The sequence below is a fragment of the Oncorhynchus keta genome, chromosome 10 (assembly GCF_023373465.1).
Source record: "Oncorhynchus keta strain PuntledgeMale-10-30-2019 chromosome 10, Oket_V2, whole genome shotgun sequence".
Classification (NCBI taxonomy): Eukaryota; Metazoa; Chordata; class Actinopteri; order Salmoniformes; family Salmonidae; genus Oncorhynchus; species Oncorhynchus keta.
Genome location: NC_068430.1, coordinates 73,075,271 through 73,088,268, shown reverse-complemented (window position 1 = coordinate 73,088,268; position 12,998 = coordinate 73,075,271). Strand labels below are relative to the sequence as shown.

At 43.0% G+C, this 12,998-nt stretch overlaps 1 protein-coding gene across 1 annotated transcript in view; it reads right to left on the bottom strand.

Moving 5' to 3' along the window:
• Positions 1–9,949: 9,949 nt before the first annotated feature.
• LOC118373590 (protein Wiz-like) overlaps positions 9,950–12,998 on the bottom strand; it is a 3,176-nt gene continuing 127 nt past the window's right edge. The window contains exons 2-6 of the mRNA XM_052526080.1: positions 12,516–12,690; positions 12,013–12,239; positions 11,063–11,309; positions 10,774–10,939; positions 9,950–10,562 (exon numbers count right to left, since the gene is read on the bottom strand). Coding sequence (XP_052382040.1) covers positions 10,370–10,562; positions 10,774–10,939; positions 11,063–11,309; positions 12,013–12,239; positions 12,516–12,690 — 1,008 coding nt within the window. The 3' untranslated portion in view covers positions 9,950–10,369. The remainder of the gene's footprint in view (positions 10,563–10,773; positions 10,940–11,062; positions 11,310–12,012; positions 12,240–12,515; positions 12,691–12,998) is intronic.

Sequence of the window (12,998 nt, the reverse complement as noted above, 5' to 3'; positions counted from 1 at the left end):
GAATATTACTGGTATGTTAAATGTCCAATGACACGATTATTCCCCAAAATGTCAACATCTGAAACTTGGGGGCAAAGAGAAAATACAGACAGGGTTAGAGGTGATAGGGGTCCCTCCTGTGAAGTGACATGATAGTGACACAAAGTATGGATTCAGTTTGGATCCCAGGTCATAAAGAACGACTGAGAGACTCTCTCTACCTGGTGAGAACAGGTTACATCAGACTCCCTGTCTATCTGCCTAAGAATAATGACCTCGCCCTCTCACGTTCTGTCCCGTGAATGACAACCATGCAGTATTGGAGGTGACATTGACAGGTACACTCTTAGAAAAAAAGGTGTGTTCTAGAACCAAAAAGGATTATTCAGCTGTCCCTATAGGAGAACCCTTTGGAGGACCCTTTTTGGTTCCAGGTAGAACCCTTCTGGTTCCAGGTAAAACCCCTTTGGGTTCCATGTAGAACCCTTTTCACAGACAATTATACATGGGCCCAAAAAGGGTTCTACCTGGAAGCAAAAAGGGTTCTCCTATGGGAACAGACGAAGAACCCTTTTGGAACCCTTTTTTTCTAAGAGTGTATCATATGAGGTTCAGTAACACTAGTATTTACTTTCACACTGAAACAGCGGATTCTGATTAACGTTTGTTAATAATATCACACATCCTCCCCTTCTCTCCACCCCTGCTCTGTCCTTGCTCTGTCCTTCATCATGTCATCGTGTGTGTTCCTTCATTCAGTCCCAGCACGCGATGACTCTGTGGCAGGACGCGCTTAACAATGTCTGACCTGCCATCTGCAGGCACGCCCGTACAAACACACGCACACACACGGCTGACTAACTAACCAGAAAATTAGACAGCGAGCTCCAGCACAGCACAGCCCAGGGTACGAGAAGTAAGCATCCAGAAAAACAAAATGTACAACACTATTTTTTTTCAGAGTTGTATTCCAGAATTCACATGTTATGGCCTGTCTGGAGCTAAATTTGTCCCTAAAAATACTGGCACAAACAGATGATCCACTACATCAATCATTGACAGTGGAAACGTCATATAGATGGTAAACATAAGTCTCTGTTTACAGGGAGATATGATGAGTCATCTTTATACGATGCTATGCTGTAGGTCAGTGTAGGTCAGTCAACTCCCGGTTCTGGGTGGAACTGGTCCCCTGGGGTGCTGCTAACCGGTCCCTCAGATGGTTATTTATTTGAACCTGATTTAGCCACTTCTCTTAAGTAGTAGTTTTAATGTCAGTGGTAGTTTCAATGTAAGGGCCATATCGTACCAGTTCCAGGTATAAAACAGGTTGAGAAACACTGCTGTATGTTTTCATTACAGGAATGCACAGTTTATAGTCAGACTCAAAGGTAAGTTTAGTTCTCTGTTTCACTCTCTGTCCTTGATGATGTCACAGGTTATAGGAGAGGACCCATAGATCACATGACCTGACTAGTACACTGCTACTGACCACATGAACAAGCCATCTGTGTTCTCACCATATGAACGACGAGGTCTGATATGTCTTAATGTACATTAATGTGTCATGGTCATCATTAATTATGATGGATGAACCTGATACTGATGACCCCAGCAGCACAGCACGGCCTCCTGGGTAGGGTATGGCCCTCGCCCCCCTATGGGGTCCAGTGTCAGTAGATTCCAGACACAGCAGAGAGCCATCAGTTCAGGTAACCTGAGAGGCAGAAGGTGTTCTGCATGGTGACCCTATTATGACCTCATTACGACATATAGCCTGATCCCAGATCTGTTTGTACTGTCACACCAATGACCATAGGAGTTGCCCAGACAGTACAAATAGATCTGGGATCAGGCTACATACAGTCTAGGAACATACAGAGATGACCCAGTCACAACCATAGAAATAGAATGAATAGAAAGGGTGTCTCCATTCAAGTCAGTGATGGCATAATGGGTGGACTGGCAGCCATTTTGATTGTATCCATTCCATGAAGTAAAAGCAGGATGTGTACCCTTCAATCTGTGTGATTTGTTGAGTCAACTCAACTGACATGAACAAATATACATTCTACATTACTCTGGAAATACAAAATGCCATGGAAATTATTGCATCACAATTCCAGGCAGCCATTGCGAGTGTACCTGTGAGTTTACTAGTCAAATTGCCAGGGTTAGAGCTTCTATTTCCATGGTCACAACTGTGCTGGTGAAATGCTGAAGCCTTCAGACAAGGACCTTGCCCCGTCTTACAAACATGGTGGAGATGACTGAACTGCTCACTGCTCACTCTAATATATCTACTCTGGGTTGTTAATTGGACTCATTTGGACATTTCTTGATTTCTTGTTTAGATTTTGTGTATCTGTATAGTATTTGCTAGACAGTCTACTACACTGCTGGAGTTAGAAACATAAGCATGTCAACTGCACCTGCAGGATATGTTGCTGCCTTGCTTGGTACACACGGACTGGTACAGTATTGTATTCTGTAATGCATATGTACTGCATTCACTTTCATGTAGACAAATGACATGGTCTATTATGTATAATAGTGCCTGAAAAGCCAACAATGTGATTTCAACCTCAAGAGTCTAAGATGATGAGATTCCCCGTTTTACATCTTCCCCTGTGTAACAAGAGAGATTTGGTCTCTACAAGACGACATGGAAAAACACAACACACACACACACACACACACACACACACTCAGTCCACAGTTCCACAGTCTGAGAAAATGGGTCCTTTGGGAACACTGATTGCGAAGCCACAAGTCTTGTGAGAAAACCATGTTCTCTGCCAAGTCACAGAGTATTTATATGAATCATCTATTGAAGACATATCTAAGGTTTCAGTTAAAGTGCTGTCATGGCCAGAGTGAGGAGGGGAAAGGGAAATAATGGATCCTTCTAAATGTACCCACAGCAGCACTGCCACACAAATGACATGTTGTCTGTCACTCAGCATGTGCTGTCAACTTGGTTCACCCACTACACTCTTTCCATGGATTCCTTCTTTTCACGAAGGAGAAAGGAAAGATGACTCTAAAGCCCTCAAACTGAACTCTGGACCTCGAAGCCAGTTCCACTGCATTTGTTCATCGTTCTCCTCTAATCGGGGACTGATTTAGACCTGGGAATGCCGAGTGTCTGCATGGTTTTCACTTCCCTTGTACTTGATTAATGAATTAAGGTCACTAATTGGTAAAGAACTGCCCTCACTTGTTTGTCTAGGACTTAATTGAAAGGAAATACCAAAAACCAGCAGACCTTAGGCCTTCCACAGTGACTTTGACTTTTGATCAACACACCTTTTGAAATGGAGCGAAACGGAAGGTGTTACTTGAACTTGTCCAATAAGAATGACAGATTTTTGTTTCTGTTGCAAAGTGCTTTGCTACGGTGTGCCCTTCTGAACACGATCCAGGACAGCTCACTGGGCATCAACACAAACTCACGCTTGATATGGTAGCTAAAAATAGTGACACATATCACATAATGTCTCCTCTAGATATTTATATCAAGGACTGTGCCATCACTTATACCGGATCAAAGACAGGTGTCCGATGAATGGAGTAGAGCTACCACAGTCATTTATCTTTAAAACAGGCCTATAGTCTGTTTGATCATAGCAGACTTAGCATGCGGAACCTTTTCACTAATTGGTACAGACTACAGTATCCAAGATGGACCATCATCAGGGTAAAACATATAAAACACAGCTATAAACTCAGGATTACATTAGAAGTAGATCATCCAACTCATATTAGGACATTCAAGTCATAATGCAACTGCTCCAGTCCTTGAATACATCTAGAAACTATTTTGAGGAGGTTAGGTGAGGGCTGGGTTCTCACTTAAAACAAGCAGGACTTCTATGAAACATCCAGCTCAGCCGGCCCTGGATATAGACAGTACATCTACGAACTGTCTCAACGATAATCTCTTTTGAGGAGATTAGGCTGTGTTCCAATCATCCCTTTTCAGGAAGGGATTGAGGCTGCATTCTCACTTAAAATGAGCAGGTCCCTTTGAAAAGGACGAACATGAGTAATCTACCGGCTGCCTCAGACAGACAGACAGACAGACAGACAGACAGACAGACAGACAGACAGACAGACAGACAGACAGACAGACAGACAGACAGACAGACAGACAGACAGACAGACAGACAGACAGACAGGACACAGGCTCAGGAGTGAAGCATAGGGTCAATATGGAATTAACAGAATGGGATACAGGAATATGTTATTAGCAGGCTTTAAAAGTAGACGGGGCTGGAACAGATCAGCAGAGGTGGTTGAATGGTTCCTCAGGACCATCAATATGTCCGAATGTCTGGTGGAGAAGAGAGGATGGAAGCAGAGAGCAGCCTGAGACAGAAGCGTGATAGACGATTCCAGAGTGCAGACCCACTTTAAAGACAGCACGTGGGGCAGACAGACACCGCGTCAGACAGACAGACAGACAGACAAGCCTAGACAGACAGACAGACAGATATGACAGGACACTTCCTCAGGGAGTGTAATCCTATCAACGCCCTCTCTCTCTAGCAGGAAAAGAAGGCACGTGGGGCTGGAAGCCTCATACACCTGTTCCTCAGGGACCATCCTCCGTGAGGCCCACTGTCAGAATGATGTGATTCCAGTTTCTTTGGAATAGGCAGACACTCACTATACCAGGAAGAGGCTCTCTCTCTACCCAGCCCTCTCTCTCTACTCTTATACGCCCCTCTCTCTCTACTCCTATACACCCTCTCTCTACCCTTTACTGACTCAATGATGTGGTTTCTTCTCAACACTCACTATACCAGGAAGAGGAGCATTTACGCATACTTGAGATACGTCAGCCTATTTTAGGATAGTCCAGTTGTGGGTAAAGATGCTCATTTACAATGGTTTTGCAGTTAATTGTGGATTGATCCATTTTGAATAAGGATCATATTTCAAAACTAAAAACGTGTCAAACATCTTAGAGATACTCATATTGTACCAACACAACCTATTTACCAGCCAGCCTATTCCACTAGCAAAGTAAAAAACGCCTGAATATTTGTTATTTTCTGCATCTCTATTTGACTGCTATAGAAGTATCATTGATCTTCTATTCTAAAACTTCTAGAGTAGTAGGTCATCTGTGGGACATAGATTGTCACTTTATTTGGCTGAAACACAACTGAAATAAAACTCATCGATCTTCATTCTTCACCATCTAGTGTAGATCGTTTTTTACTCTATGTGACTGAAATACAACTTGCATCAATCTTTTAAGTGTGGTTTATCTAAAGTAGATTGTTGAGTGCAGACCTAATACTGATTTAACGACTACCATTCCCCAGGGTCCAGTCTAGGAGGTTAGTGATTAACAATACAACAGACTGATGAAACAGTAGGGAGTGGAAGGCTGCAGCATCAGGGAGAACTGTAGCCACTGGCCAGAAATGATTTATACAGGCAATAAAATTAATATCCCAGGCCTGCTACTGTCAATACTGGGAAGCTGTCCTAGCTTTGTATTGTGTGAAGGGAGCCATGGCCACCACCACCAGACCTGGGTTCAAATAGTGTTGGGCTACATCTACACAGGCAACCCAATTCTGATGTAGTACTTTAGCTGGGCTTTTATTTGAGTTTGAATAATAGGCTTTACTGGCAGCAATGGCACCAATGGAACAGTCCCAAAATTCAAACCCTCTTAATCTCAGATGCTCGGCAGACTCAATGAAACGATTAACGTATTTGAAATATTTGAAATATTATTTTAACCCAGGCCAGATAGCCACAGTCTCAGTCTCACAGTTATGGGGAAACATGTACTGAACTGTTCATCAGCACTGAACCTTTTCAACATTCCTTCAGACCAGTGGAGGCTGGTGGAGGGAACTATAGGAAGACGGGCTCATTGTAATGGCTGGAATGGAATCAATGGAACGGTATCAAACATATGGAAATTACATGTTTGACTCCATTCAATTCCAGCCATTAAAATGAGTCCATCCTCATATAGCTCCTCCCACCAGCCCCCTCTGCTTCAGACTGAATTGGTGTGAAGTCGCTGTCAGATGTCCTCAGTCTAATGTGTTACTGAAGCCCAAAGACACAACAATGAGGTTTGGATGAGAGAAAACGTGGAATAGAGTGAAAATGATAGGGTTCTATTTTACTTGTATAGAAATAGTTTGAATTGTTTGGATTCTGAGAGGGTTTTGTGAAAGAAAGTGTTTGTGATGGATTCAAACCTGACGACATGACACTCAAGTTTTAAGTTCTATTTTGGTTCGGTTTGACATGAAGGAATTGGTCATTGTTCTTGGCCAAGTCAACTATAACGGTTTGTTTATTTTTTACAACTACACTATATGGAAGAATTGGACATACTGTAAGACTACCAATTGACACGTGGCATTGTCAGCAATGAAGGACGGATGGGCCTGCTATTTTATAGGATATAATTATGTACAGTGCCGTGCGAAAGTATTCGGCCCCCTTGAACTTTGCGACCTTTTGCCACATTTCAGGCTTCAAACATAAAGATATAAAACTGTATTTTTTTGTGAAGAATCAACAACAAGTGGGACACAATCATGAAGTGGAACGACATTTATTGGATATTTCAAACTTTTTTAACAAATCAAAAACTGAAAAATTGGGCGTGCAAAATTATTCAGCCCCCTTAAGTTAATACTTTGTAGCGCCACCTTTTGCTGCGATTACAGCTGTAAGTCGCTTTGGGTATGTCTCTATCAGTTTTGCACATCGAGAGACTGACATTTTTTGTTGTTGATTCTTCACAAAAAAATACAGTTTTATATCTTTATGTTTGAAGCCTGAAATGTGGCAAAAGGTCGCAAAGTTCAAGGGGGGCGAATACTTTCGTAAGGCACTGTATGTAGAAGTTTGGATAAAAAAGTATATACAGGAGTGGACAGTAATTTCTCGATTTACCCTGCTAGCCAGCCTCTTGTAGCTCATTGTGTACGTCTTGGGTCTGTGTCTTGTGGTGCAACAGACAGTCACTTTCAGTCATCTGTTGGATTTATTTACATTGTTGTCTCAGCCTAATTTCATTAGACAAGGAACCTTGGAAAAGACATTACTGATGTCTTGACCTCAAATCAGTCAAATCAAATTGTATCAGTCACATGCTTTGTAAACAACAGGTGTAGACTAACAGTGAAACGCTTACTTACTTGTCCTTTTTAAACAATGCAGAGATAAAGATAAAAAAAAAAAAGTAGATATACAGTATACAGAATCTACAGTACACTACCGCTCAAAAGCTTGGGGTCACATAGCAATGTTCTTGTTTTTGAAAGAAAAGCACATTTTTTGTCCATTAAAATAAAATAAAATAGATCAGAAATACAGTGTAGACATTGTTAATGTTGTAAATGACTTGTAGCTGGAAACGGCAGATTTTTTATGGAATATCTACATAGACGTACAGAGGCCCATTATCAGCAACCATCACTCCTGTGTTCCAATGGCACATTGTGTTAGCTAATCCAAGTTTATCATTTTAAATTGATCATTAGAAAACCCTTTTGCAATTATGTTAGCACAGCTGAAAAACTGTTGTTCTGGTTAAAGCAATAAAACTGGCCTTCTTTAGACTAGTTGAGTATCTGGAGCATCAGCATTTGTGGGTTTGATTACAGGCTCAAAATGGCCAGAAACAAAGACTTTCTTCTGAAACTCAGTCTATTCTTGTTCTGAGAAATGAAGGCAATTCCATGCGAGAAATTTCCAAGAAACTGAAGATCTCGTTCAACGCTGTGTACTACTCCCTTCACAGAACAGCGCACTACCGCTAAACAGAATAGAAAGAGGGAGGGGAGGCCCCGGTGCACAGCTGAGAAGAGAACAAGTACATTAGAGTGTCTAGTTTGAGAAACAGACCCCTCACAAGTCCTCAACTGGCAGCTTCATTAAATAGTACCTGCAAAACAGTCTCAACGCCAACAGGGAAGGGGCCTGAGGAAGAGGCCTAGACTTTTGAATGGTAGTGTATATATATACAGTACCAGTCAAAGTTTGGACACCTACTCATTCAAGGGTTTTTCTTTTTATTTGTACTATTTTCTACATTGCAGAATAATAGTGAAGAGATCAAGCTATGAAATAACACATATGGAATCATGTAGTAACAAAAAAGTGTTCAACTAAACAAAATATATTTTATATTTGAGATTCTAGAAGTAGCCAACCTTTGCCTTGATGACAGCTTTGCACACTATTGGCATTCTCTCAACCAGCTTCACCTGGAAATGCTTTTCCAACCGTCTTGAAGAAGTTCCCACATATGCTGAATACTTGTTGGCTGTTTTTCCTTCACTCTTTGGTCCAACTAATCCCAAATCCTCTCAATTGGGTTGAGGTTGGGTGATTGTGGAGGCCAGGTCATCTGATGTATCATTAGGGATTTTGCTTGTGCTTAGCTATATTCCATTTATTTTTATCCTAAACAATTACCCTAGTCCTTGCCTGATGACAAGCATACCCATAACATTGTGCAGCCACCACCATGCTTGGAAAATATGAAGAGAGGTACTCAGTGATGTGATGTGTTGGATTTGCCCCAAATATAACACTTTGTATTCAGGACAGAAAGTTAATTTCTTTGTAACAATTTTGCAGTTTTACTTTAGTGCCTTATTGCAAACAGGATGGCATATTTTGGAATAGTTTTTATTCTGTACAAGCTTCCTTCTTTTCACTCTGTCATTTAGGTTAGTATTGTGGGAGTAACTACAATGTTGTTGATCCATCCTCAGTTTTCTCCCTATCACAGCCATTAAATTCTGTAACTATTTCCCAGTCACCAATGGTCTCATGGTGAAATCCCTGAGTGGTTTTCCTTCCTCGCTGGCAAACGGAGTTAGGAAGGACGCCTGTAACTTTGTAATGACTGGGTGTATTTGACACCATCCAAAGTGAATGAATAATCTTCACCATGCTCAGAGATATTCAATGTCTGCTTTTTTATTTTTACCCATCTACCAATAGGTGCCCTTGCGTGACATTGGAAAACCTCCTGGTCTTTGTCGTTCAATCTGTGTTTGGTAATTCTCTGCTCAATGAAGGACCTTAAAGGTAATTGTATGTGTGGTGGACAGAGATGAGGTAGTCATACAAAAATCATGTTAAACACTATTATTGCACATTATTACACCATGCTTATGTGACTTATGTGAGTTGCCACTTTACTCCTGAACTTATTCAGGTTTGCCATCACAAAGGGTTTTAATACATTTCAGCTTTCAATTTTAATGAATTTGTAAAAATGTCAAAAAACATAATTCCACTTTGATATTATGGGGTATTGTGTGTAAGCCATTTTAAATTCAGGCTGTAACACAAGAAAGTGTGGAAAAGTCAAGGGATGTGAATACTTTCTGAAGGCACTGTAGGTTGAAAGCGTCAGCTGGTCAGCGCATGCTCTGAGTACACGTCCTGGTATTCTGTCTGGCTCTGCAGCCTTCAAACCACCTAATTACAGAAGAATTCAAGACAAATATAAAAACCTTGTCTTATATTTATTTACTTCAGAAAACAGTTCTACATTTAAAAAACAGAATTCATTAAAAATCTAATACAAATTCCTGTACAATAGGGACATTTCAGACCATAATTCTAAAGTGAACATGCTTCCTTCCTGCTATTCTGCAATGCAACCTATAATGCCACACTGCTTTGGAACAGTTGAAACAAGGGAATGTATTTAATGCTCAGGTGAGCTTTGACTTCTTCAAGTGACATCACTGACTACAGTCTCATGGAAATTATTCAATCGTATAGACTACTATGAATTTAGGTTTCTATGAAGCAATGTGCAATAAACATCCCAATAAAGACATGGAATATGACATTACTAGACTACTGATGGTATGAATGTGTCATCTGGTAGATAGATATTGATTTCAGGTGACTCATGTCTAAGTTAACCCAGCAAGAGGAGTTACTGAAGAGTAGACTTCTTCAACTGGCCCAAGTAGGCCCTCTAGAGTTGATATGAGGCTGGTACAGCTATGTCTGTGCTACACTAACCTTATCCCCAGGCTAACAGCTAGAGAGAGACACAGCTGGTGGACAAGACTAGTGCTACAGTATATCCACTTTGTGCAGTTATCATTCAAACCAAGTCATTCCTTTAACACTGAATAAATAAATGAACACATCACCCCCCCCCCACACACACACACACACACACACACACACACACACACACACACACACACACACACACACACACACACACACACACACCTTATTAGGTGTTTTTACCACAGTGTAGACTGAGTTCAACAGTCCTTTGAGGAAAACAACAGATAAGACGATCCAACTAAGTGGTAATAAGGGAAATGCAGTGAGTGTAGCCATAGTAGTGAACCATTTAAACCACCAGTGGTGCCAGAAGGACCGGGGTGGTGGTGGTGGCTGAGGGTTCGATGCCCGGGACCAGGAGCCGTTCTGGGTCAGGGGGAGGACAGACCTTGTTGAAGCGGAGGTCCAGGATGTGTTTCTGCAGGTGTCTGATCCAGTCCTCCTGTACTGACTGAGATCCATGGAACACTGCCTCACAGAACCTGAGGGATGGAATAGAACAGAAAGCAAGAGAGAGAAGGTTGGTTAATATTAATATACAAACAGACCAGCGCTTAAACCACTTGAAACATTGTGGAACCTGTAGTGCAGAGACCCTCGTACGATGCCAATAACAAATCATACAAGTGTGTGACCTCAGGCAATCTGAGTTCAGCGTACATTAAACTATCAGCATTTTGGCAATCAGCTCACCTGCACTTGAGGGTGTACTCTTTGCCCACTTGTTTGACCAGAGGAGTGGAGGGAGGCCTGGGAACCAGGGAAGGGATGTTTCCTGACCGGGGGGGTTGTTGAGAGCCACCGTCCCCTTCTGCTCCCTCCGTATGGGCGGTGTGTTTAGGGACCCGCCGCTCAAAACCTGGCAGAACGGGTTGGAAAGGGGTTTCAAATCAGAGGGCAAACAGTTAGAAAGTTCTGTAGGGGTGTGTGTGTGTGTGTGTATATGTGCACATGCACGTTTGAGTCGGTTTACATCTCTCACCTCTAGGAGAGCGTATGTGGTTGAAGTCTCCTCTAGCCCCCTGGGACTGCGTATGAGTGACGGTATGATGGTGATATGACGAGTGTCCCGTCTCCCCCTGTGACCTTTGACCTTGAGCTGCCCTGGACGAACCCCCAGCGACCCTGGCCACCTCTCGGCCCGCCCTGCGCCCCAGCACCACAGCCCTCTGGGCTCCCGAGGGGAAGGAGCTTGAGTCTGTGGAGGGAAAGTGGGACGGGGCGTTCCTCTGGAAGGGGAAAAGGAATCAAGTGTTGGTGAAATAGTTTTCCCTCTAAGTTGGATTGGTAGTAGAAATAGCATACAGCACACACACAGACTGATGTTAGCAACTACAGACCACTGTTATTTTATTGGTGTCAACCTGCCACTTTGCTCTCAATTTAAATCAATATCTGTCCACTCATCTCGTCTCCCCAAGCCTCAGCTACTGTTTAGAAAAGCAAGGACGAAACCCAGCCGCTCTCCGAGACTGAGAGTTGAAGCACTCCTGTCACAGAACTAAGCAGCTGGAAAGTGCCTAAACGTCATGCACTTGAGGGGATGTGATTGTCACTTGCTTTTAATCCAAGATTCGGTGATCAGCCCCACTGCCACAGAGCAATTAGATCCAAACTTAATGGGCGCTATACTTAACCAATAAGGCCAGAGAGGGCGTGGTATAAGGCCAATATACCACAGCTAAGGGCTGTCCTTATGCACGATGCAACGTGGAGTGCCTGGACAAAGCCCTTAGCCGTGGTATATTGGCCATATACCACAAACCTCTGAGGTGCCTTATTGCTATTATAACCTGGTTACAAACGTAATTAGAGCAGTAAAATAAATGTTTTGTCATACCTGTGGTATATGGTCTGATATACCATGACTATTAGCCAATCAGCATTCAGGGCTCAAACCACCCAGTTTGTAATAGATGATGTAACACTCACCTTAAACCTGATGTTGCGGTCACCGTCACGGTACTGGCGGTGGATCTCCGCGGCCTTGTGGGGCTGCCTCTGGATCCAGGCGCTGAGCAACTCGATGGGGGAGGCCTTCACACCCTCTGCCCTCCACTCCTTAACCCCCAGCTGGCGGAGGTGGGCCCGGGCGTGGCTCGCCAGCGCCGTGCGGTTCTCAAAGTCAAAGCCGCACAGCTCACAGCACGCCTCCCCGGCTGGAAGGAGAGAAGAGGACAGGGGGGTTAAAAACAGACATTTGACAGTTGAAGCGTTTCACGTGATAAACGTTTCTATTTCAGCACTAATTACTAGGCAGGTTACAGAGTTGATTTTTATTATATATATATTTTTTTACTAATAATGGAATCAGTCACCTTTGGAAAGAGCTCCTGCTAAATACAATTGCCATCACAGTTGCAATGGAAAACAGTTGCCTGCCACAAATAACCTGGCTGAGATCTGCTGGTCAGGCGTGAGCACAGTTAGTTTACCAGACTGAGAGGATCCATTCTTCTCAGGGAAAGGCTTGTCGTTGAGGGAGTAGTCCAGTGGAGGGGTGAAAGTCCTCTTAGATCCCTGGGGAGCCCACGAAGGCTCCGAGGACCTCCTGTGATTGGCCCAGGTCGGGTCGGCGCTGGAGTGAGAGGACGATGGCTCCCTCTTGACCTACAACACAATACATCTTTATTGATCCAGTTCAACAGGTTTTTGCCATCACAGCAGTCAGAGGAAGGCCCTAAAAAAACTGTCAAAGACTTTAGCCACCCAAGTCATAGGCTGTTCTCTCTGCAAGTGGTACCGGAGCACCAAGTCTGGGACCAAAAGGCTCCTTAACAGCTTCTACACCCAAGCCATAAGACTGCTGAACAGTTAATCAAATGGCTGGACTATTTACATTGACCCCCTTATGTTATTAACAATCACTCTCTTGTACAGGCTTGAAGTACACTCACTGGACTCTAACCACACACTCA